The 26,268-nt window shown below is 45.3% G+C and overlaps 1 protein-coding gene across 1 annotated transcript in view; it reads left to right on the forward strand.

The window, feature by feature from the left end:
* SOX5 (SRY-box transcription factor 5) overlaps positions 1-26,268 on the forward strand; it is a 282,734-nt gene that overhangs the window by 209,248 nt on the left and 47,218 nt on the right. The window contains exon 9 of the mRNA XM_041398803.1: positions 19,431-19,577. Coding sequence (XP_041254737.1) covers positions 19,431-19,577 — 147 coding nt within the window. The remainder of the gene's footprint in view (positions 1-19,430; positions 19,578-26,268) is intronic.

The raw sequence follows: 26,268 nt of genomic DNA on the forward strand, positions 1-26,268 counted from the left end.
TTAGACAACAAACCACTGAGGTCAGCAGGCTGGTTCTGTTTGCCTTTCCAAAGTCATCAATTGAACTTTCCTCAAGAGAGGATACCTAGTATCTGGAGATGTAGCTTCCCAGTGTCAAACTTCATTATTCTGTTGTGCCTGGATAGCAGAAGCTGATTCCTGAAGTCAAAGTGCAAGTTTTTCCCCAATACGTAGGCTCAGTTTCCCCAAATTCCTTTTCCCCTTTCAGAGGTTCTTCATGCTTTCAGCTCTAGTGAATTTTGTAAGACCAATCTGAACAAGAAAATTAAGAGATAACAGTACCTGTAGCTCCTAGTGGTCCTCAAGACCAGCTTTTAAACTTTGCAGTCTGCATGAGCTCTGCTCTCTGGAGTCTTATTCCTAGAGCAGCTTCTGAGTAGCCCCTTCACTTTGTGTTATTGCCTTATTTGTTTGCCATTTTCACCAGTGGTCTGTTTCTGTTCCACTCACTGGATAACTAAGGAGAAAAGCACTGCAGGCTGCTGGATTTGCATTCCTTACCCCTTAGCCATAGGACTGGCCACATCCCAGGTGAGTTACCTGCCTGGTTTGTTCAGTCTCCCTTCTTGGAGGCTGACAGACTCTGAATTGCAGGGAGCAGGGCTGTCAGGAAGCTGCTGGGTGACTCGTCTTTCCTTAATGGGCAAACGTACAAATGGAACAAAATAAAAATAATAAACAGCAAAAGAAAAGTCGTGTATGCAAGGGAGAAAAGTGGTTTTTAGAAAGTGTGTGTTTTTAAGCTGAGGGAAGGTTAGAATCTGTGTCCTATGATTGTCAATACAGCAGGAAGGCTGTAAGGAAGTTTTAAATGCTGCCAGGGCAGTGGAAGGTGAGATTTTCAAAAGCATTTTCTGCCTAGATCTGCACCTGTGTTCAGAGGTATTTGTATTCCTCTCTCTGCTTAAAGCCTGCATTGCAGCAGAGGCTTCTCTCTGCATGGCAAGCTGTCCTTTGCCTTGGGAGCCACAGCTGTGCCACCTCCTGCACCAGCAGCCACTGACAGGGCCAATCTGTTTGTGGCATATTGAGGCACTCACGGTGTCTCTGGGGACTGCTGTGGAGTGGCTTTTTCCAGCTCCTCCCGTGGGCACAGTGGCTGTCCCTCCCAGAGGGGCTTGCCAGGGCGTGCTCAGGGGGATGGGATAAATCCTCAGAGCCCTGGGGGCCACCTGTGCCCCTGCCTGCTGTGCCCAGGGCTCAGAAAAGCAGCATTCCCCCCGGGGCAGGGCTGCTGTCCCTCAGCACACCTGGCAGCAGCACCAGGGGCTCTGTGCCCCTCTGCAGGTCTCTCCTCTGCCCGTGCTGCAGCAGGGAGATCGCACCTGGCAGCAAATCCTTTTCTCTGCCTCTCCCCTTGCGTGGCTCAAAACAGTCTTTGTGAATTAAAACAGCGTGTGCTCCATGAGTACACCAAAGCATAGTGTTGTTGAAGTGTTTTAGGCCATTCCTCTAGAACACAGCAGCATATTTATTTCGTTAAGGGAAGCAAATGGTTCTAGCTGAATTGGGCACAAGAACGTGGCTGAAGTCCTAGTTCATCTCTCACGTAGATTCTACCATTAAACTCTGGACTTCTGAAAACTGAAAAATTCACATTATGAACACTAATAGGTGTGCTGCATTTGGTAGTGTTGCCATCTTACTGCAAAAGTTCCACACCTCCTTGGTGATGTCTCATGGGCAGCTCCTCACAGCACTGGCTCTTTCTTCTTTCCCAGCCAACAAACTCCAGCCCTCTTCTCAAGCAGCCAACCCACTCCTTCATCACAGCCATCCTCACTGGACACAGCTGTGCCCTGTTAAGGGCAGGCCTGTTCTTCATCCTTGGTAATTAGCACAGCTGCAGCTCCTCAGGGGTGAGGTTGCCTTCTGCACTGTCTCTGTTCTCCCACATTCCATCCCCACATTACAGCAGGTGAACGGTCCTTAAAAACCTCTTACTTTCTCCACGGTAGTTCTGCATTAGTATTTGTTCAGTGTTCCAATTTTATTTTACAGACTAGGCCCTCTTGGTGTTGAGGGTAAGCAGTACACAGCATGATGGAATCCCAGCGTGGCCTGTGTTGGGAGAGACCTTACACATCCCCTGTTTCCAGCCCCCTGCTTGGGCAGGGACCCTTCTGCTGTCCCACATTGCTCAGAGCCCCATCCAGCCTGGCCTGGAACACTTCCAGGGGTGGGGCAGCCTCAGCTTCCCTGGGCACCCTGTGCCAGGGCCTCACCACTGGGAAATTTCTTCCCAATTTCCACCCTCTCTGTCCGTTTGGAGCCGTCCTCCCTTGTCTTGTAACTCCCTGCTGCTCCATCTTTCCTGCAGGCTCCCTCCAGGCGCTGGAAGGCCACATTTGGGTCACTCCAAAGCCTACCCTCTCTGTCAGTTTGGAGCCGTCCTCCCTTGTCCCTGCTGCTCCATCTTTCCTGCAGGCTCCCTCCAGGCGCTGGAAGGCCACATTTGGGTCACTCCAAAGCCTTCTTTTCCAGGCTGAACATCCCAGTTCTGTCCTCCTTTCCCGGTGGGAGGGATGCCCCATGCCCACGGTGCCCTCGGTGTCCTGCTCTGGGCTCACTCCCTGCAGTCTGGGGCTCCAGGAGCAGCTGAGCAGGGCACAATGCCCTCATTGCTTTAACCCCTGTCCTGCCGTGCCAGTGGCTGCCCAGGAGCACAGTTCCTTGGGGCTGCCATCCCTGCTGCTCCCATGGGCACGGCAGCTGTGCTTTGTGCTCTGCTGGCCGCTGGGGAGGTAACCCAGACACCGGGACCGGTGTGTGCTGGGGAGGGGTTGTTAGACAGCCCTGAAGGGAGCTGGGAGCCCAGCAAGAATTCATTTCCTAGGGTGCATTGAAAATGGGATCTGCAGCGCTGGCACCTCATCGCTGCTCCTTCCCACAGCTGTTTCATTTTTCCCATGTTTTGTTGTGCGGGAAGGAAAAAAATTCAAAATTCTGTCACTCCCTGATGGTGGTGTTCATTCGGTGGCACAGTTTCATGGGATGCACTCAAAGACACACGTGCTTGGCTTTTCCTGCCTCTAGTCCAGGCCACTTTTGTGTGGGAGCCTGAGTTTCAGTGCTTGCTTCCACTTGCAGTGGGGAAAAAGAGAGTGAGCAGCATTTCCCAGCATGTCGTGTCACACCAGGGTGTCAGTCCTGCACACTTGTTCTGCAGAATGTTGTTACTACACACGTGTGGGACCCCAACCAAACACGTCCCTGCCCCAAAAACAGGGGTTTTATCCTGATTCTTACCCTGCTGTGTGGGCACAGGGAGATTTCTGCATAACCTGAGCTCAGAAAGTTAGAAGAGATTCTAGAAAAAACCATGGCCTACCCAGTTAAAACTCAAAATATTCTGGTTAGATTTAAGCATTGCTCAAGTCTGATTGCCTTTTTTCTTTTTTTTTTTTTTTTTTTTTTTTTTTTTTTTTTTTTTTTTTTAATATGTTTTTACTTTATTTTTTTTTTTTTTTTTTTTTTTTTTTTTTTTTTTTTTTTTTTTTTGGAAAGAGTTCACTCAGATTACTTTCTTTCACTTCCCATTAATTGCTCCTCTGAAGCAAGTCCTTCAGGGATGTAGGACAGGTAGATGTTTGCACAGCAAATGTTTCTTTCATATCACACTGGGTGGCATTACAGGTTTGCTTTCACTAAGAGGTATTGTTCCCCATCAGGTGTGGAGAGAAATGACTACTAAAAACTGAGGAAATGTTCCATTTTTTTAAAAAAAGCTGATTTGTCACTTTCCTCATTGACTATGAACTGAATAGACATCTAACCCTTAAAATACTTTCTCCCCCTTTTCCTTTTTATTGCCTGGAATCTTAAGAGCTTTATCATTTGCAGTCATAAAATGAAAATATACACCAAACCCTCAAAGGGCAAGTATGAAATTAAATTATATTTGGGCAGCTGTAACCTTTTAAAACGATCAGATTCCAGTTAATGTATTTCTTCCTGTTCTGAATGCTGCCATGGTGTTTGATGGTGGGAAGCAGTCCAAAGGGCATTGGGAGATAATAAATTCACTGGAAATCTCACCCTGAGGCGAGCCTCCGTACACCAAGGCTTCCATTTAGCAGGACTGACCTAAAAATCTTGTCACATCCAAAGGTCACTTAGGTTGGGCTTGGTGTGTCCCATCCATCTCTCCCTGGTGCAGAGAGTGACAGCTGAGCTCATAAACACCGTCAGAAAGCGGGAGACAGGCAGGGGCAGAGGCAAGGATAATACTCTGATATTCCTAGATTTCCCGGGCCAGTTTCCTGGCCAGGGAGAGCAGAGAGCAGCTGTGGGTGCTGCCCTCACCGTGCCCAGGTGGGAAGGGGGACACTGACCGTGGGCTCTGGGCCAGGGGAGCCCCCCAGGCCTGCAGATGCCATGGGATCCTGCTGGGACACCTTGGACACCCCGGGCATTGCCTGCCTGCTGCCAGTCTGGGCAGGGAAAACAATGCACAGCTCCTGCATGCCTCACTGCAGGGAGGGCCAGGAGTCTGAAAAGCTGCCAGTGATGGCACTGTTGGTGCCATCTGTAAGAACAATGGCTCTGAGGGAGCCGTTTGACACTAATTACGAGCAATAATGAAAGGTAGGATATTTCCAATCTCAGGAGAAAATCTGTGATGTACATCCTCCAGGATGTTGCTTATCCTAAGCTCATTAAAATCAGTATAATCCTCTCAGACAATAAATTAAGGCAAAAGGCCCTTCAGGATGACTGTTGTCTTTCAGTCAAAGTTTCTGTTTCTGCAGTTGAAAGCTGCACTGGACCCTCCCTGTGCTTGAAGTATATTAAATATTGAGGTCAGGGCTTGGAGTTGCATAACAGAAGTGTGTTTGGAGGACGAAGATCTAACTTGCCATAATTGGTCTTCCTTAATTGGGGATGAGCCCTGCAGCATATGTCCCTTGTATCCTGGTGGTGTGAATCTCCTTCTCAAAATTCCCTGGGAGGAGGATGAGACAGGCTGCCAGTCACTGCTGGGTGCAGGAGGCAAGGACTCCTCTCCCACAGCCTGGCTTGATGGGGAAGAGAAATTGTTGTTCAGTCTCCTTCTGCAGTGTGGGAACACCCCACTGCTAAAAGAAAAATACTCTGTGTGGTACAAGCATTCTTTGGGAGACACTAGGTTGAAGGTAAAAATGAAAAGTAAATTATTAAATAAAATCTGTGTAACCTTGGCCATGCTAGAAAAAGCCATCCAATGAATTACACAGTTCCAAAATTCACAGGATATTGACTGAGTTATGTTTCTGACTCCTCCTGGAAACGTGCTGACGTCTCTCCATGAATTTGAGTAGATCAGATCCTTCTGAGGAGGGTTGTAAGTTGTATGTTCCTTTGCTTGTTAAAACTAAACGGAGTAGAGCCGTTATTTTCAGAAGTGTTTCACACATTCTTACAAACATACTATATTTGAGGCAAACACAGTAAAGAAGGGCAAGATTGGCCAGCTGTCAGTGTTTGTCTTCATTTTCCTTGGGTTCACACTCCACTTTATGTTAACATATATGTTCTCCACACAAAGCCAAAGTAATTTGCAAGCAACTTTGGGGGAGTTGAGTGCCCTTCCCCACATGTTCTGTCCTGGAAATGCAGCTCTGTGCCTTCCCCGTTGGGTGACTCGGAGGAAGACAAAGCCACTCTCCATCTGACTTGTGTAACAAGAAAAAAGGAAATGTGTGGTTTTTTATGAGATACAGAGAGGACAGATATAGTTCACTTTCAATTCAGCTGCTGACACAAATTTTTTTAAAATTACATAGATGTGCTGAGCACAGCCTAGCTACTTTTTTCCTTTTTTTTAAATTCAGGATGGTGGGATGAGAATAACCTTTAGCCATGGATGCCTAACATGTGTAAATCATCTGGCATAACATTGCAAGTTCCATTCCAGTTTTTATAAAGCGAGGCGAGGGTGATTAGCTCAGACTATTCCCACTTTATGTCCCTTTTCTACTGTGGCCCAGCTTCCTTTTTCATTTTCCCAGGTAATTCCAGGTAGTAAGCTGGTAGTGGCGGACCATCAAGTCAGAATATTTCTGTGGTGGCTGGTGGGGCATGGAGCAGCAAGGCCAGCTGCCTCTGCAGCTCTGCAGCAGCTGGGATTTGGGAAAGTCACGGAGCAGGAGTCAGTGTGGACTTCCCCCTCCCTGTGTCAGTGGAGTTGTCCATCTCTGGGAAGGGTGGATATCCCACTGTGCTGCTCTCAGGGCATTGCTGCCCTGTGTTTTCATGGCCCTGCTCTTTCCATTGCATGCCTGATGGCTTTGAGCAGTTGTCAGTGATGCTGGTGGTAACATTGTCAAATACTCGACAGAAATACAGATGGTGAGGGTGAGTACTGTGGTTCATGGCTGTGACATTGGCAAGTGCTCTGTGCTGCTTTAGCCCTGTGTGAATGTGCTCACTCTGAGCACAGGCCTGTCCTGTGCCACGCTGTGGGCTGGAGAAGTCGAGAGATGTTTTGCAAAAGTTGCTGACTTTGGCAGAAGCAAGGAGTATCCCTGTGTAATGGAGGACTGGACTGCTCCCTGCCTTATTCATGCCTCCCACGCTGGAGCCACGAGCCCTGGGCACAGCTGCTGTTTGTCACAGAAAAGTTCCACTGGCAGGAGTGTCTCAGATGTACATGATGGAGGGCAGGACCCCGGGAGCTTCCCTCTTCTGGACAGTCCTGGATTCCTTGTCCCTGATAATTATCAAGGAAAGGACTGCGAGGAGGGCATTACTGCTCTGTGGAGGGAAGCAAGGACATCCCTGCCTGGCATCCCAGTGTGGAACGGGGATGAATTCGGCAGCTGCTAACTGAGGAAGCAGTGAGTGCTGTTCACCCTCCCTCTGCAGGGAGCAGCCATCCTGAGCAGCACCTCCAGGGTCACTGAGGTTGTACATCACCTGAGCAATCACCTGAGGAGGCAGATGTTAGAGCATTTGTGATGGGCTGCTGTGGGCATGGCTTGTGGAGCCAGGGCTGCGGGAGAGCAGCCATCACTGGTGTTTTCTGGCCCTGGAAATATCCCAGTTTTGAGGAGTCTCTGAACTCAGGAAATGAGAGCATGAGCATTCCATCTCTGTTAGACTGGTGGGCAGAATGCTGGAGGTGCAGAAGGAGCAGAAGCACGAGCTCCTCTGTGATACTCCATAATAATAATACAAGTGAATCTAGATATTGTCTGTGCTTTGCCAAAGTCACTCTTAGCCTTGGAATGTGTGTGTATTTTACCTGAAAAAAAAAAAAAACCCAGATACTGAGTTCCAGACTAAATTAAACACAGAACTGTTAAAATAGCATCTATTTCAGCAGCACCCCTAATTCACACCCACTCAAACACCTCCTCTCTCATTAACCCCATCCTCAGACCCACGTAACTCAAGTGAAATGGGATGGCATTGGGAATTAGGTAATAAACAAAGATTTCTGGAGAATGTTATTACTTCATGATAGCAGCCCTTGTTGGTGTGACTGCAGTAAAAGCTTCTTGGTGTTTCCATTGCAAACTCCTTGGTGCTCCCACCCCTTCTGCTTTGTAGACAGCTACTCAGCCAGAAGCAATTTAAAATGCGCTTTTACATCAATTTTGACTCATTTTTTTTGGATTGAAAAGAGTTTCGTGTTTTGATACTTCATTATAAAACATGAAAATTGCTGGGGTTTTTTCCTCCTAATCCAAATTTCCAGATGAACAATTTAAAGATATGGATTAGCTCTTTTTATAACCTAGCTGTATTATTAACAATTTAAAAATGTCTCCTAAGATAATTTCAGTATTTCATGGTTTTGTACAAGCAGATCCATTTTTTTTTTTTTTGTTACAAAAAATTCCATACTGGAAATTGGTATGGAGGACAGTTTTCAAAAAGCACTCTTTTCACTCAGGAATGGTTTGGGGTTTTTTCCCAGTTTACTCAGTGTCTCAAAAAAAGTTGTGAAACCCAATTTAATAAATAATCAGGGATGGATCAGATGTACCTAATGGGTTATGGAGCTTGTTGGTGGTTAATCAGCATTGATAGAGTTACTGTGGAATGTGTGGCTGCGTGGAATTCTTTGGGAGGCAAAGGGGAGTGTGTGGCCCTGTTGCCAGTGAAGGGCATCCTTCTTGCCTCAGTGACCAGAATGCAGAGTTAGGAGTTTGTGCATTCCCTCTTGTCTGTCTGAAGAGCCAGATGAAGAGGCAGAGGAGGGAATGGGCCCTCCTTGGGTAAGCCAGGTGAGCTGGGATGAAGTGGGACAGGGGGAGCAGTGTGAGGGCTGCATTTCCCTGCCTGGCTTGGTGCTGGGCACAGGGCTGCCCCTTGCTGTGGGAGCACGAGGCTCCAGCCATTCTGGCTGTCCACGTGGGCTGCTGGAGCCAGAGGACTTCCAGAGGTCATCTCATGGCTCTTCTTGTGCTTGCACAGCATGAGAGGGATGTGTTAAAGGGAAAATTCCCTTTGACTTTCACCTTGTTGTGCCTATAGCTCCTTAAGCCTCCAGTACAGGATGTGCCAAAGAGGAATTTTGGGGTGAGATCCAGGCTTTTTGTGCTTTTGCAGCGTGGCCTCGCTCTGTGACTGGACCTTGCTGTCTGCAGTTTCTGGTAGTGGGAGTCAGAAACTGAATCCTGAGGGATTTCAGATGTTTGCAGAGACCACTTGGAGGGAACAGATTCTCTGAGAATTAAAGACTGAACTTCTGTACGTGTCCTAATGGAGCATGCAAAGTGTCACTTTCCCCATTGCATCAGTGTAAGCATGGAAATAGTGAGATGAACCAGAAAACATCTTCTTATGTTATTTCCTGAGGAGTTTGCCAAAGCTTCACAGAGGTTTCAGGCTCTCTGGAGTTTTATGGGCTCCATTGGAGGGGGAGTTTTACAGACCACAGCCATTTTATCATAAAATCAAAGAATAAAAAATCGAACAGCTATTGCTTCTGTTACTTCATTTTGTTAAAGAGGGACTTTCCTATAATGAAGCAAACTCCAAAATAATTACATTCATTGAGAGCTTTCTGCTCTTTTCTGTCTTCAAATAATGGCACTCCCATACTCCAACATCTCATCTTCGTAGCCTGTCCCCTCCCAAGCCCAAGCATCCCAATTAAACAAACACACATTTGTGTTTTGAAGCATCCAAGTTACCCAGCTTCCAGCAATGGGGCTGATTTGAAGTTAGGCACTCCCATGACTTTCAGGTTGAGAGGACTCCCTGTTGAGAACATCAGAAGTCTGACCAGAGCAAAACTCAGCTGCTTCCTGGTTTGGAACACAGATTTGCTCTGACACAGTGAGGTTCAAAATATCCCAGTTCAGAACTGGGGCAATCTCTTTGCCAGGGATTGGAATTGCAGTTTCCCACAGGTCTAGCGAGTTTGAGGGACCTTTTCTGCAAGCCTTGTCCCTGGCAGTGCCCATAACAAAAGAACTCTGTTCAGCAGAGGGGATTCCCTGTGGGCTAAGGCCAAAGGAAAGGTGGGTGTGAGCTGGAGTTTCCTTAGTCCTTGTGCAAGATCCTGCTGCTGTGGAAAGGGATCACGGTGTGCTGCTGGCAGGACAGCTGCTGCCCTGGAGTGACACCCCACCCTCACAGCAGCATCTCACACGGTGACGTGGGACCTGCTGGCTTTCTTCAGGACTTGGGGAAGGAGATTTTAAAGCAATGAACGTGAAAAAAAAAATTACATGAGAGGTAAATTTAGTTGAATGTATTGGAAAATTTTCTGTTGCACAGTAAACTGGAAAGGTTGCACTGTAGGAGTGACATTCTTCTCCCCCAAAATAATAGCCTTGCTCTACTTTCTCCACCTCCAAAAACAAAAACTAAATTAAATAAAATAACTTACACAGCTGAGTAAAGATGCTGTGTCACATTCTATTAGTGTTTCTTGCTAAGGAAAATGGGAAACAGAAAAAAATCTCTTCAGAACTATTCTAGAAATCAGTTTGGTTTAGTTTAGCTCTCAAGTCCATTTTCTTCTGCAGCTTGGATGGTCTCTCTGTCCATCAGTGGCCCCTGCTTTTCAGTATTCTTCTAGCTGTACTTCCTCCTTTCTGGGCTCTTTCCAGGGAGCTTGGCACGATGGAATTGCTCAGACACAGTCCTTAGCTCCCTTCAAGGCACAAACATCACCTTCCTTCTCTCTGCCAAGCTGGGAGAGAGCAGCCTTGCTTGTGGTGGGCTGAGCATTTGTCACTCTAGCCCTGCACTCCCATCCAGAGCCTTTGACCACGCAGTGCAGCTCAGGTCAAAGAGCAAATTACGTTTCTCAGTGAGCTGAGTAGATGTCACTGAACTCCTGGATGTGTCAGATAAATGAGGAACAGCGTTAATTTATCCCTCCAAGGACATGGGATACAACTGTAGGGTACTTAAGGTTCAAAAATGCTCTTAGTGTTACAAGGGAAACAGGCAGGAAAGAAAATGTTTCTCATTTGATTGTTTGATATCATAGTTAGCAGATAAAGGTACAACTACAGGGGGGCAAAAAGGATCCAACTGTGAGTTTTTCCATCTGTTTCTTTTCCCCTCCAACAAACTAGTTTGGCATTGTTGCTTCTGGTAGGTGATTATCATCTCTTTAAAGAGAGACTTCAGTATTTTCGGACTCACTTCCTACCCACAGCTTTTCAAGAAAAGGTTTCTAGAGCAGGCTGAGTGCAGAATGCCTGTTTCACTACTTCATGCCTGAGGAAGAGGGACAAGTCACCAAGGAATCTTAGAATATAACCAATATCTAAGAACCTGTTACCATATCAGCATTCAAGTCAGCAAATCCTTGTTCTCAAAATAAGAAATGCAGTTGACCTTAATCTTTCTACTACAAGCTCTGCACTTAACTTCAGGAGACACAGAGTATTCAGATTTGGAGTAATTAATTCAGTATCAGTCCTAAAGCAGGCACAGATTTTCCCTGACTTAATTCCCTGTTGAATACAACAACTTAAAATGCAAACAGAAAATCTATAAATAAAAACTGGAGAAAGAGTTGCTTAAGGAAATGTGTGTAAAATAGTGAAATGCCTTAATTATAGCTCGGCAATCTGAAATATATAGAACCTTATTTACAGTAATTCTGCCGGCAGTGCTTGCTTGTTAACTACTCTGGTCACTTAATGGATAACAATGAATGATTTTGTACAGTACCAGTCAAGTAAAGCAGTGCAATATGAAATAAGTGTTTTGTCAAACGGCCACTCACAGAATTTTGGTCTCTCAAATGAAAAATTATACTTATTAAAGAGTATAAACAAGTATATACTTGTTAAAAGAGTCAGGTGCTCTGAGCTGGTTGCCAAAAACCTGGATATTTGTATAAAAAACCAAAGCTCCTGGGAAGCATACCTGCAGTAAACAAATAGGCAGTAGTGAGGGTTTTCCTATGGAGTAAAATGTCTGGGCCACTTCAGTGACTTCTGGCTTCCAATTTGCCAGAGCTGTGCAGGAGCAGCAGTGTCCATGTGGAGCCTTCCTCCAAGCCCTTCATCTTCATTACAGAGCAGTCAGCTCTGTTCTGCATTACAGAGGAGCTGGTGAGCAAGGCAAGGCACTTTGCAGGAGAAATGTCCCTCCTGAAGCTGCCCGTGCCTGTCTGTCACTGCTCCACGCCACCTCTGCCCATTTATTGTGTCATCTCCAAGGAATATGCTGTCAAAAGTGTGTCCTTACTCTAAAGACATGCTTGGGCCATTCTTTCTAACATAAGAAGGGCCATTGGCATAAAAATAATTAATAATGGTGGCAGCAAGAACACATTGTGTTCTGGTGCTGCACAGCAAGCTAAAGGAATCAATTCCTGCCAGCTTATTTTTTTTAATGTTTTAGAATATGTACAATATTAATTACTTTCCTCGAAGGGGACACTTTATCTGCAGCATTTCATCCAACAGGCTTTTTCCCTATCAAATTTCAAATTATCAAATCTCACATTATTCACATTATCAAATTTCCTCTCCAATTGCATTCCATATAGTCACTCTATTTCAATTAGTGTCACATGGTGTGAACATGGGATGTATGAATATGTAGGCCACTTGGGCAGTTTTCCAGTTAAAATCTCTTTACTCGTGAGGAGCAGACAATCTTAAATCCACAGTTTGCAATGATATTTTATCACAGAGACTAACAGATCTTGTTGGTCTCTGATAGGAAGTGTCTATTGATAAGTTCCTACAGTTACATCCTGTGGAAGGATTGTCTTCTTGTTCAGGCTGGGACAGAGGAGCCACGAGGTCTGGGCTGTAATCAGGAGTTTCCTTCAGCCTTCCTGCATCCCCAGGAGCTGTCAGTTGTGTCGTGGGTGCTGGTTCTCTCCTTGCTAATAGTTGAACAGAATTCATCCACTGTTGAGGTGAATATCTTGTGTGTGGAGACATGAGACTTGACTCTGTTTCTCAGAATACATTTCATGTATTATATTAAAATATTACATTTATTATTTCATGTATTATATTAAAATATTCTAAACTATACTGAAAATATATTTCAGTATAGTTTAATATTATATTAAACTATACTGAAAGAACAGAGAGAAAATAAAGATTAGAAGGTTGTAAAGAACAAGAATAGAATAGAATGTACAACAAAATCCTGTGAGGGCTCACAGCCTCAGCACAGGTGGCTGTGATTGGTCATCAGTTGAAAACAATCCACATGGATTAATGGAAGATGCACTTGTTGCATTCCACAGCAACACATATTATTGTTTACATTTCTTTCCTGAGGCTTTCAGCTCCTCAGGAGGGGAAAAATCTCAAGAAAGGATTTTTAATAAAATATCATAATTACAATCCACTGCCAGAATTAAAGACTGCTTTTAAGGAAAACTGCATTTCTTCACGTTTGAGGGCGTCACCGTTGGTGTCTTTCCCACAGAAGCTCCTACAAATACAAACAGAGTTGTGCTTTGGTTAGAGTGTGTGTCCTGCCCATCAAAAGTACACCAGTTTGTAAGAAAACTCGGAGCTCCCATAAATTGCACATGCATGTTTGCCTTCATTCACTGTTCCTGCAGTCAAAGCCAGCATTGTTCTGGCCCCAGGCTGCAGAGGGATTGTTCTCAGGAGTAAGGATGCAGGCTGGAACCCTGGAGATCAGCTAGCAGAACCATATTTTGTGGAGACTTGTGGTCACTGATCTAAAAGTGATGTTTTTCTAGCGTGACAGAGATGGTGGCTGCCGAGGCTCTGCCTGTGTATAAATGAAGCCTTGTTCTCTTTGTGAATGCTGCACAGTTTTTCTAATGAGAACTTGTTTTCCTCAACCTTTCCTTCTAAGTCTCAGGGTTTTTTTAAGGCTGGAGAGACTATTATGTTGTCTAGTCTGACAGAACGAGATGTAAAATATTACTGAGCACAATAAATCTTGTTTAAAGTTCGCCTTCATGGAACACATCTGATCCTGACTGAAACATCATGAGTCAGAATTTCTCTAGGTAGTTCCTCCACGTGTCACCAAGGCTCTCTCATTAGAAACAGTGCATTAATTATCTCTTAACTAGCCCAGTCCCAGCTTTCTAATATTCATTATTGTTCCTTGATGTGTGATTTACTTACCTGTCTTCTTCTCTTTGGCTAAATGCAGAGGGTAGCCAGGATGGGAGTTCCCAAAGGAATCAGCTGGGTTTTGAGGCCCTGGGGAGGAGCAGTGCAGCTTTTCTGTAATTAGCCTATTTGCTCTGTCTCTCTGTGGTCCACGTTTTGGGGTGAATTCATGCACTTGCTGGTTTTTGCTTGGTGAATAAAGGAAACTTTGGTGCAGACAAGGTCCTTGGCCAGAGGGAGTCTGCACTGGGAGGGGACAGCTCCTCCAGGGAATTGTTGGTGCTAAAGGCAGCTGTGAGATGGAGCTGTAATAACTCCCAACTCTGTGGGACAAACCAAAATAAAATGAAATAAACCCCCAGACAAACCGAAATACTGTGAAGTGCATCTCAGGACCCTGAGCTCTGTTGTTATTATCTGAAATTAGCCCAGAGTGAGAGCTAGCAAATTCACACTGCTCTGTGTTCTTTGGGCAAGTTTTTAAAGGAGCCTGCTGGCCTTGCGTTCAAATATTATCTTTGTTTTCTGAAAATCTCCCGCTTGATGCAAGCAAGGGGCACTTAGAAGCCTTTGCTGAAGTCTGAATGTAGAATTACCATGTCCCTTGGAAATGTTTGACTAACAATCTTGGAAGGAAACTCAGACAAAAATAAAATCTGGCATTTCAAATATGTAAATAAAAAACTTTTTTTTTTTGGTAGAATATCTAGCAAGCATTGCTACCAATCACTAATGAGTGCAGCTTTAATTCTAATTTCTGTAGCTGTTATCTATGTTGCCAGTAATTTAAAAAAACTGTCTCACAGTAGGATGTGCATCACATGGTTGTTTTCATTGAATTCTTTTTTCCTTTTCACCTGGAAAACCACCTGAGCAGATTCAAAATTAGAAAAAATTGCAAAATTCTTTTTGCCTTGATCTAAGTTTTCATGCCTTGATCTAAGTTTTCATGCCCTATGTAAGCATAAATTTGAGGTAAAGAAAAATGAAATTCATGTATTCTGAATGAGTCTCATTTTATACCATTCCCCCCTCCCACCCCTGATTATGCAAAAAAACAAAACCAAAAAACAAAGGGCAAGGCCATTCATGTGTGTATTTTTAATGATGGGTCTCAGAATGACAAAGAAATTGGAGTGGTGGATCAGTCAACATTTCAGACACTCAGGCACAGTGGTTTGCAAATTCATCCTGTGGTGTCTTCACTGAAAAACCACTTTATCAGAAACAAATTCATTGCAGTAACTGATTCACTTCCCACTACCACCTGTCTCTCTCTGTGGTTTTTTGGTTTTTTTTTTCATGAACAGCTCTTAATCTCCACTGTTCACTAATAAAAATATTTTAATAAGAGATAACACTGTAATCCAAATGCCTATAGGTGCTTGAATCAACTATTTCTGCCTGTGTAATTGCTAGCACTTTGTTCAACCCTTCTGAAAATTGCTATTAAATCTCATTCTCATTTTGTGTATTAATAGAAGAAGAATTCATTTTTAGTGTAGCCTCGGAGCAGTAATGAGCATTGTTAACGTGTAGCAACAATGCCCAGGGGGAGGTTTTCAAAGCTGGCCTAACCTCAGGGTTTGCTGCTGATGTGCTGCAGAGTCATCCAGCCAAGAGCTCTCGGAGCTGCTCCATTCAGGGAGTTCAGCTGAATATTTCTGCTCAGTATACCGGAGGAATTGTCAATGGTTTAGGTGCTGACCCAGGGAGAAAGGGGTTTTCTTGTTCAGTACCTTAAGGATAGAGGGGCAGCACTAAAAAATTAACACCTCCTGCTCATTTTAAAGTTCGTCGAATTGTGCGTTTGTTCTGATGATTTTGCTTCCTTGCAGATTTTCATAAGAGGTTAATGAGAAAAGATTAACAATACTGCACATGGGCAGGGGAGAGGAAACATAATCGTTTTGTTATAAACAAACAATAGATGTTACTTTTTAACTGCTTTTTCGGAAGCCCAGTTCTGCCTTCCTGAAGAAGCATTATGTATCTTTTTAAATTCAGAATATTATCCTTATTATGTATAGCAAAAATAAACCTGCCCAGAGCTGCAGTGCTCCACTGATTGCAAGTGAAAGCCTTGGCCACAATAAAGCAGTCAGGACCCTGGAGATAAAAAGTCCTTATATCCCACACAGTAATGAAACCAGGACCTCAAAAGTGCAAGGAAAACAATGTTATTCTGTATCACTCCTGTAATACACCGGGTTTGAGCCTCTTAATTTTTACCCTGTGTAAAAATTAAGGGTGTAAGGACTTTACCCTGTGTGGGATAGAAGGAATTTTTATCCATAGAGCTTTGACTGCTTTGTTGTGGCCAAGGCATTCACTTGCAGTCAGTGGAGCACTACAGCTTTGGGCAGGTTTATTTTTCCTACACATAATAAATAAGGGTAATATTCTGAATTTTAAAAGAAGACATAGTACTTCTTCAGGAAGGCAGAACTGGGCTTCCGAAAAAGCAGTTAAAAAGTAACATCTATTGTTTGTTTATAGCAAAATGATTATGTTTCCTCTCCCCTGCCCATGTGCAGTATTGCATGGTTTTAGGTGTATTTTAGATGATAGTTGAATATTTCTGCAGAGGTTTATTGATCTGAAATCTGATGCCATTAGAGAAGCAGGGGAGAAATGTTCTTTTGTTGGAGTTCAGTTTGTCTATTAAATAAATACACAAATTATTGTTGTTTAGCACAATTATTGTCATTTAGCCATCTTGTTTCACAACACTTGGTCACCACTGCCCTTTCCTTGGGCATAAGCTGGAGATGTCCTGAAACATTTCAATATGAGTAGACAAGTTCAACAATGCAAAAGCTCAAAAATAGCGAAACTTTAAGAAATGTGGTGCGTGTTGTGTGTTTCTTTCCATTTTTTGGAATAGGAGCAATTTTCCTGTTAAATATGTTTCAGAGCCTTGCAATTTCATAAACACATGCTTTTCCTTTGAGAGCTGGGCCTGGTACTGCTTTTTCTGTAGAATAGTTGGTTTGTGTTGCAGACAGAGACTTTTAAGAGAGAACTCTAACAAGGGACCTTTTATAAAATTTTATCGAATGTTTGTTTTAATTCTCAAAATAAATCAAATTGAGGTGAGATGTTGAATCTGATAACAGGAGGACAGAAGGTTTTAAAAAGCATGAATGAAGGCTTTATAGATTTTGTTTCACCCCTCCTTCCAGGTTACTCCACACCACACTGCGTGTTTCATTCTGGTCAGGTATGTCCATCCCCAAAGTGAGAGCAAAGCACACATTTGAAATTTCCTATATTCCACTTTTGCACCTGAAAATAAGGCTTTCTTCTGGGCTGTTGCATGGAAAAAATCCTCCCCGGTGCTTATTTGGTGTTGGCATGCACTGTCAGGGAGGTGGCTGGTGGCAGCAGTGTGAGGAGGAGCTCACAGCCATTCCAACTCCAGCCACTGCTCAGGGACCACTGGAGGGTGTGAGGAGTGCAGATCCCTGGGCAGTGTTGTGGGTGAATTCCATGTCATTTAGTTCTTGTGGTTCCATCTTTGGATAAAGATTCATTTGGGAAAGTCTTCCCCCCCCTAAATCTCTGTAAAGCTCCAGCCCAGTGTGGCCTGTCAGGAATCCCCAGCTGTCCAACCTGACTGTTATTTTTACCCTATTTTATGTGGACTGGACTTAGTTCTGATAGCTGATCTATAGATTAGCAGCAAGCTTGAACCTTTCCTAACTAATGGCCATTTCACTTTCTTTTGTCTTTTCCCCACAGTTGCCTAAATTTGTTTTGTCAGTTTTTCACCAGGGAGCAGAAGAAAAGGCAAAGCTTTCCTGGATCTGCTCTGTCACCCCCAGAGTCCCATTATGTTGGAGCTGCTCCCTAGTGATGGGTCCTGATTCTTTAGCACCCTCTGATATATTAATTAGTGCATACTGCTGGCTTGGCTGTCAGGGAGCTGCCTGCTGCAGTTCTTCCCTGGCTCACAAAGACCTTGTTCCTTTCTCCCTGCAGAACTTGGGCTTCTTCAGAAAGCAGGAATGGACAGCTGATAAATACAGGCATTTGAATCTGTGACTTACTTGGGGTTGGTTTTGATGACTCTATCTGTCGTTGATTTGCATCTGTTTGGCTCAGATGGGGGTAAATTAGTAAATAAGTTTGAGGGAAAGGCAAAAAGAAAGCAGATGAATGAATGGTTGATAGGGCAGGAGAGGGAGACTAGGCAGAATGGGATGGATTATTGGTTGTGTTATTTATTATTATTGGATAGGTTATTGTATTACGGAAAAATAAGGATCAAGCAGTAATCCAAGTAGAGAAAAGAAATAAAAAGGCTGCAAAACTGAAAATAATAGAGAGTCTGAAAAGAATAGAGTGAAACAGAAATAAGTAAGAACTCGGTGTGTGACTACACTTGAAAGAGCAGTGGGTACTTTAACTGTGTGGAGGGGCTGGGCTGGGCAGCAGCAAAGGGGGAAGGGTTTGTGCAGGGAATCTGGGGGGATGCTCAGGGCTGCCCAAGATTCAGAGCCCTTTCATCAAGAGCTTCTGTGCTGTGAGCCACATTAGCAATGACTCTGCACCTTTTGCACAGACCCACACAGAATAATCAGGTAGTGAATTCCCACGTTCCTCTTTCAGACTTGCTGGTTTGGGTTGGCATTTCTTTGTGCCCTCCCATCTTCCTTCCTTTATCACAAAAAATTGACTGAGAAACAGCAGCAGAGCAGCTGAGCACAGCCAGCCAGCCTCCTTGGACTCGGCTGTGTTGAAGCCACCCTGTTTTTCACAGCAGTTCCACGTTTCTGCCTGTTCTCCTTGTCACAGGAGCTCTGCAGGTGCTGCCCTGGGCAGGGCTCCTTGGTTCACACACGTGCTGCCCAGCACTGAGCACTGGGCTGGCTCCTGGGAAAGGGGGCTGGGGCTCAGCAGGGGAATTTCCTTAGTCCATTCCTGCTCCCCGTGGTCCTGGCTTGGGAATTCCTCCCTGTTCACAGAGCAGCAGCAATTGTTGCTTCTCCTGCCCACCACGTTTATTTTCTCTTTGTTTTTATGTTTTATTAGGGGGTGAGGGGAGCTTCCAGGCACTTCTAGTTTGCCTGCTTTCTAACTGCTTTTGACCTCTGTCCCTTAAATTCTTACTGTAGCACTTAGCTTTCAACAGTGATTATAAGTATTCACATGTTAATAAAGAAATATGTATTTAAACTGGTTTAGTTTTGAAGAGAAAAACATTTCCACCCTGTGTCTGCATTGCCTCCATCACAGAAAGACTTCTTAGAATTAATTGGGGATTCTAATAGTTAATGGACAGCACTTTACCATTGATGTGTGTATATTTATATTGACTCTAGTGGTTCCCCACAACCCAGCTGAGAGTGGACTCCTACAGTAATTACTAAATTAAATTTTGGCATTCCCTGTCCCAGACACCTCACGGCCTGGGGGAAAACAGGGAAAGCACAGCAAGTAAAATAAAGAAACATAAAATGGTAGCACAGAGAGACCATCATGTCCAGCAGCTCCACAGGGGCTGGTGCACATTACTGGTGGGAATGACAACAATGGCTGTGTTGTCTCAGGGAAGGAGGGATGCTCCAGTAGCTCAGGCAAGCCATGGGGATCAGCTTCTGTGGGCTGTCCTGAGCCCCTGGACACACAGGGAGGCCGGGACACTTCTCCTGGTGACGTCTCTCGTTCATCCCTGGAGGAATGAGTCACAAAAGTGAAGATGACAATTCACGTCTTGAAACACACGCGTGCTAAATAAAAAATGCCCACTGGAAGGAAAACGTCTCATCTGCCCTGGGAGAAGCTTTGGGAAGATGATTGATTGATGGATTTATTGATGGTTTCCCTGCTGTCTCCCTGCCCACGCCAATGTTCCTGTCTCTGTTTCTGTTGTTTCCCCAGCAGTTGTATGCTGCCCAGCTTGCTGCCATGCAGGTGTCTCCGGGAGGGAAGATCCCTGGCATTGCCCAGGGGAGCCTCGGTGCTGCCGTGTCCCCTACCAGCATCCACACAGACAAGAGCACAACCAGCCCTCCTCCCAAAAGCAAGGTACTGTACCTGGGCCTGGGCTGCGGGGGCTTTGTTCCAGGCTTTCCTTCCCCCTGGAATGGGAGGACTTTGTTAAAACATCCAGGAAGAATTCAGCTGAGGAATGCAGGGACAAAGCAGTCCTGTGTGGGTGACAGGAAGAGCTGGGTAAAAAATGTGTCCTTCCTTTTTGTTGGTGCCTTCCAGCATGCTGTCCATGTCCTTTATCAGCTCAGGAGGGATCCCTTGAATTGACAGTGGTGTCTTGTTTTTACCCTAACAGTAAAGCAGCACAGATTAAAAATAACCAGACAAATAAATAATACCATTGTCAGCCCAGTGAGATTCAGGTTCAGGGAATGAGACATGGCTTGAAATCAGGAGCTGCTGTGCTGATGAATCAAGCTCTAGGTTGTCTCTTCTCTGTCTCCTTACTGCAGAGTTTCTGACTTCCTCTGGCTTTTCCTTGGCTTTTCCTATTCTCTTAGAGCAAGAAATCACAAAGCTGTGCAATACTTGATTGTAGATTTTTGGGTTTTCTAAAACAGTGTTTGTTTACTCAGTTTGTGCATTTTACAAGGGGGGAAGTCTTGTGTGTGGCTGGCAGCTTGTGGATCTCCTACACTCAAAGTCTCAGGGTTGAATTTGCTTCTCCTGTGCAGCAGGAGAGTTTCTCTGGAGATCTAAGGGCACAGTGTGTATTTTGTGGCAATTCCAGGATACCAAGGCCTGCCATGTCTGCTGGTAACATCAAACATAACCATTTTTAACTGGCAGCTGTCAAGATCAGCTCTGTTCTCCCCTTTGTTTTATTGCTTTCTCGTATTTTCAGGTGTCCCAGTGCCTTTGGCTTGCAGCTCCGTAGGAGACAAACAGAACTTATTTTGCAAAGTGGGGAGGGGGGGGGAAACAGTAAGCTAAAAAAGTGGGCCCAAAGGAAAGGAAGGGGGCTCCAAAAGGCTGTGAAATTGTGCAGAGTAAGTCCCATGCTGCATGCTGTTTTCAATCTGCTGTGTGCCAGCTGGAGGCTCGCAGAGAGCGCGAGGGAAGGGAAGGGATAATGCTGAGAAATGATAGAGTGGCTGTGACCTCCCAGCTCAGCCTGGAAATCCAAGACATGGATTTCACTTAGCATTCCTGCTGAGAGACCGGCGCAGTTCAGCTGGAATGAAAGAACGAGCCTCTGTTCCAGTGGCAATGGTGTATGACAGACATGTCCCTCTGTCTGTCTGTCCTCAGCACTGCACACAGGGCACCTGACCCGCCTGGGCTGCTGGGCCACTGCTGCTCTGAGCTTTGAACCAGCCTGGAAGCACAGTTATTTATAATGCTAAATGGTAAAGAAACCTTTACAGAGCCCACAGTAATTAGAATAAAGCTTGCACAATAGTGCAGTGGCCTGGCTCAGAAAACACATTGGCAAATCCATCATAATGGCAGAAACTGAAGCTTATGTGTTGGACCTAAACACCTTCCTTGGTGTCTGTGTGGACCTTTCTTTGCTTTTTCAAAGCTTGTTTGTGTTTAACAGCTCCAAAAGTTTATTTTCTTTGCTGATATTTTTTATATGTAATTTTTTCTAACTGTCGTCAGGGAATACGTCTTGAGTTTCACAGACTTTTTAAATTATTTTTTTTTTAAATCCCCATAAGCAGTTTTGTTCCTGAAGTTAGTTTGTGGTGATCTTTCTCACTCTTGCTGTACATCAGACCTCCACAGATGAATAGTTAATGCCTTAGAATAGCTTTCAGTAGATGCTGTTTACTGAATCAGCCCACAGTTTACACTGGCACAGCTTTGGTAATACCCTCGAGTGTTTGGAGACAAGGAGACAGCCTTACCTGAGAGCGTGTCAAGCTACTGGCAAACATCTAGGTCACTTCTGAAAAGCTGTGGCTTTTTCTTCTCTTGTGTAGTGTTAAAGTCAGTGTGCTGCTCTTTGCAAGGATTCTTCAAAGTCAGCCTCAGCAGCAGATGGAACAACTGTTGGCTCTAGCAATGCTGAGAAGCATCAGGGGGAGTTTGCCAAGGATCATCCTTTAAATCTAGTAAGACTTGAAAACATCCCTGAAACTCCTCTAAGACCTTGGCAAGTCCTTTTTGGCTGGGCTTTTACGGGTGGCCTCAGCGGTGTTTGAGGGCCGGGCTGGCCGGGCCTCTCCTGCCCTGCTCCGCTCCAGCCTGGAAGAGCCCGTTCCCTTCCCAGGCTCTGCCTTCAGGAGCCGCACACATTCTGTCAGGTTGTGGTAGGAACCCGAGCTGGTGCCCTGCCTTCTTCCAAGAGGAGATCCCTGCCAGAAAAGCTGATTTAAGAAGCAGAGCTGGTGGAGGCCGTCCAAAAGAGAAGCGCGTGTCTTGCGGAAATGGATTTGAGCGCGGCTCCTTCCCGAGCAGCTCAGAAACAGCCGGTATGCTAATCAGAGCGTTCGCAGCCACCGAGCCTCCCACAGCCGCTCCGAAGGCAGGCAGCTATCTCTGCCCGCTGCCAAGCGGGCCGGACTTCCAAGGTCTGTCTGGAGCGCGTTCTGCCTTTGGTGGTGTCGGTGCCTGCGTGCTGCCCCGCCGGCTGTGGAGGTGCTTGTGGCTCCCGAGTGCAGAGGGCAGGCAGAGGTGCACATAAGGACTGGGCAGAGCAACCTCCCAGCCCCTCCTGCGGCTCGTCTCAAGCCTCTTGCTTGTACAAGATGAAACACAGCAGTGTTGTGGACGCTGTGTGTGTCTGAGCTGTGACCTGATGGCTCCAGCCTTCCCTGCCTTCAGACCAGGTGCTTCGTACCCTGCTTGAGGACAGCAGCTTCACCCCCACTTGGACATGGCCAGGGCGCTGTTCATTCCTGCCTTGGTGTCTTGGTTTTTACGTGGCGTGGATAAATACAGCACCTAGTGCCTGCATGCTGCAGTGTTCTGGCCCTTTCCATGTGGCCTTTCAAGTGCAGTAATTCTGGAGTGAGTTCTCAGCTTGTAAATGTAGCTAAACGTTCCCCCTATTAAATGGAGCACAGTGTATTGTCTGTAGCATCTGCTGTAAGACAGGAGCAGTTCAGTGTGAAATGTGACAGGAGAGAGTTCCTGGGCACTTTTCTTTTAACCTTGCTGTGGCCTCAGCCCTAACCCTACTCACAGTTGTGTCTCCATCAATGACAAGAGCACACAGATTGTCCAAATCAATTTTTTTTTTTGTTCCATTCAAATGCTTCTGGCAGCGACGCTCCACAGCAGCACCTGGGAGTTGTGACAAGGAAAGGAAATGTGTTTCAGACAAGCCAGAAGCAGCACTAAGCAGCTGGATATACACAGTCAGTTTCTCCTCAGCTGCAGTATTCAGAGAAATATCAATCTGAGTCTTTAACTGAAGAGGGTGCTTTAGTTTCACACTATCTGATCGCCAAAGTGAACACTGCTGATGGGATCTTCTTCGTGTCACCTATGGGCCGCGATCAAATGGCCTTTGAAAGTTTGAGTGCTTGTGCAGATTGGCCTTGGGATGGCCAGAGTCTCTCCAGAAGAACTTCTTCCATCTCTGAGGAGTGTCTGCTGGTGGTGCTGCAGCTGCCAGCATCCCCAGCTGTGCCTTGCGTCCTGGCTCTGCACTGGGAGGGACAGGAAGGGAGCGAGCTGTGCCTGCTCCATCCTCCTCCAGGGAAGGGCAGGGAGCTGCACAGCCTCTCCTGGCTTTCTTACCCACTCCATGTGGGACCAGGGAAGAATAAAGAGTAAGAGCCTTTGGGAATGGGCATTTTAATTCAGACACACCACGGGCTGTGGTACCGGGAAAGGTAAGTGAGCTGGTTGTGGATGTTCCTGTCCCAGGCAAAACTGATGATGGGACTACCTGGTTTTGGTAGGAAAGCTTTCTTTATAAAAATATAGTGGAAAAAAGAAAAGGAAGACATCTGAAGGAAAGAGGAAAAAGGCCCTAAAAGAGTAAAAAGGCCCATAAAACTCATCTGTGTGATATTGCTGATTCTACTTCAGGGAAATTGTTGACTTGAACTTCATTTTCAAAGACTACCCTAAGCAGCCCTGTTAAGCTGGGTGCATTTGTCTCCCTTTCTCTCATCTCTCCCTTTCATATGGTGGTGCAGAATGTGGAATTCTGTCCTGGGGAGGTCTTGGGGAAAGCATTAGTCCCCATTCTGTGCACAGCTGCATCACTTGCCACATGGCTGTGAGTGTGGAGAAGCCTGGCTGAAAAGTGGGCACACACACTCCTTGTACCCTCAGAGCTGCTATTTTTGAACATGCTAATGGACAGCATCCAGTACAAATTAATGAAGTGGCTGTGTACAGGTGATCAGAGAGCATGATTGTGTTGGAGGGGGACAAATTCCTGTCTCTGAAGAGCAGAGAAGAGGAACCTGTCTGGAATTAACCCCATCTTAGCACATGTGAGACCCCAGGTACTGCTGGCAGTCCTTGTCCTGTTTGTGGTTGGAGGGCTCAGCAGCTGCTGAGTGCCTGGCCAAGGGAATGGAGGCATCCCTGTTTTCAGTAGGGCACTGAGGTATTTTAGAAGGACAGCAGTTCTCATTAAAGTGATGCAAGACACAGCGTCCCTGATAAAACACTGGGCTATATTTACAGAACTTCTATCTCCAACATTTGCATCTCTTCTATTTTTGAGAGTTTCCAGGCTGGACACAATTCTTCATATGCCACTGATTTAAAAAAAAAGTCCTTGCTAAATTAATCTATTAATCTTTTCAGCACCGGAATAACAATTAGCACTAGAATATTATACATCAGTACATCCAAAACAGTTTTCAGTGATTGCATTTCCCAGTCCCCTTGCCAGAGCATCAGACAGGTCAGAAATAGCTGTAAGGTAATCAAGGGAAAGTGTACAGTACAGATGCAGTGATGAGTAGGGAGCTGTAAACTGAGCCCTCATCTGTGCTATGCTCTTTCCTCAGACTCCCTGTCCATTTTTGTGGTTAATAATCTCTTTACCTGGGAGCCTTTCTCATTTGCTGCCCATGCTTTTGATCCTAAATAGTAAAATGGGGAGTTGGTGACAGAATCTTTGAAGTTGTTTTCTCTTCCTTGCTCTTGTGCCTGTACATGACATGCAGGCATATAAACAATGACTTTTTAAACCATTTGCTGGAGCACAGTGAAATGATGAGTATTAATGGAGCTTCTTAAGGTGCTTTCCTAACATAGCAAATGGGTTCCAAACAATAAAAGCAGTGTTAATAGCAGCATCTACACAGCAGCAGCACTGGGGCCTTGCACACCATTCTGCTGCCTAACAGCCCTCCTTGCTTTCCTAAAAATAAGTTAGATATGTGGAGGGGCTCCTAGGATGAGCTGTCCACAGCTCCTCTTCCCTGATCCGTGTCTCTCTGGCAGGAGCATGCCTCACCTGCAGAGCTGCCAGGCAATTAACCTCAGCTGGCACTTCTTACAGGGAGGACTCAGAAGAAAATACAACAGAAAGGGGGAAAAAGCCCTCCAAAATCTCTGATGGCAAAACAAAAGTGAGATACACAAGTTTCAAGAAAGACTGCTTTATTCCTGAGAGAGAGGTCCTCAGAAAGCAGACAGGGAGCAGCAGAGGTGTGGAGCAAGGGGTAAAAAACAGGCACTTACTAGTTCCTTACTAGTTCTGCTCACTAGTTACACTGTCCTTACTAGTTCTCTGCTGTTCTTTGCTGCTAATGCCTTCTGAACCTGATACAGATGAACGAAACTGGTGGGGTGGGCAGCAGGTAGCAGTTCTCATTATTTCTGCTCAGATGATGCCCATTCATGCTGAGCACCAAGGTGTTTATGGCAGCAGGCACTGGGATTCCAGGAGGAGTTTCCAGAGCCCCTCAGTGTTCATTGTGCTGGGATCTGGCACGGGGTTTCTGCTCAGTGTCTGTTACTCAGAAATACCTGAGCATTAACTCCTCAGAAGCTTTCTTGACAGAACTGCCCTTCTTCTGTCACTTGGAGCGAAGAGCTTGGATGAGAAAGAGCAAGAAGAGACTGGATTAGTCCCAAATAAGAAAACAGTGTCACAGAGTCAAGGGTTTTTTAATGCCACTGAGAGAGCTGTTGAGCTGATGGTGCCAGTTGTCCACAAAGTCCTAAAAATAGCATTAAAGGGCTTTAGGAGAGCATGCAGTCTGGAGCTGCGTGATGCAACAGAGAAAAAATATGATTTTTCTGCTTGCAGTGGTTTTTGCTGGTACTCCTTGCATTTGGGTGGCCTTGGTCTGTGGGGAGAGTTAAAAAATATTTAGCAGAAGGTCTTTATGCTGGAGAAGGGGAACCAGCCATGAGGAGAAATGCATGAAGTTCTTTCTTCACTGTGGGCTGCTGAGTGTAGCAGCCCTGAAAAGATGGGCAACCAATATTAGCTCTAAGTTAAATATAGATAACAAACCAGGGAGTTATGCCAATATCAGATTAATGTATCCTTTCCTGCAGAATGTGAAATTCTTAAAGGTCATCCTTGATTCCAGAGATTTGTTTTTTAGACTCTGGGCTGTTGGGAGTCTCTGAACCAAGGGATGTGTTTATTCCAGGAGCACAGGCTTGTGGAGTGTAGCAATGTACCTGTCATGGGTTGGGAGAGAGTGGAAACCAGGCAGGGAACTCTCACTCTCCCAGAAATTCCAGAGAGGAGCCAAGTACTTCCCATCAGGAATTAAATCTTAAAAGGAAATTAAATCTTGCCTTTTGCAGCTTCAGAAGGGCAGTGCTGGCAGGTGTGTGGAGTGGG

This window comes from Onychostruthus taczanowskii, unplaced genomic scaffold (assembly GCF_017590055.1).
Source record: "Onychostruthus taczanowskii isolate IOZ18803 unplaced genomic scaffold, ASM1759005v1 scaffold15, whole genome shotgun sequence".
NCBI lineage: Eukaryota > Metazoa > Chordata > Aves > Passeriformes > Passeridae > Onychostruthus > Onychostruthus taczanowskii.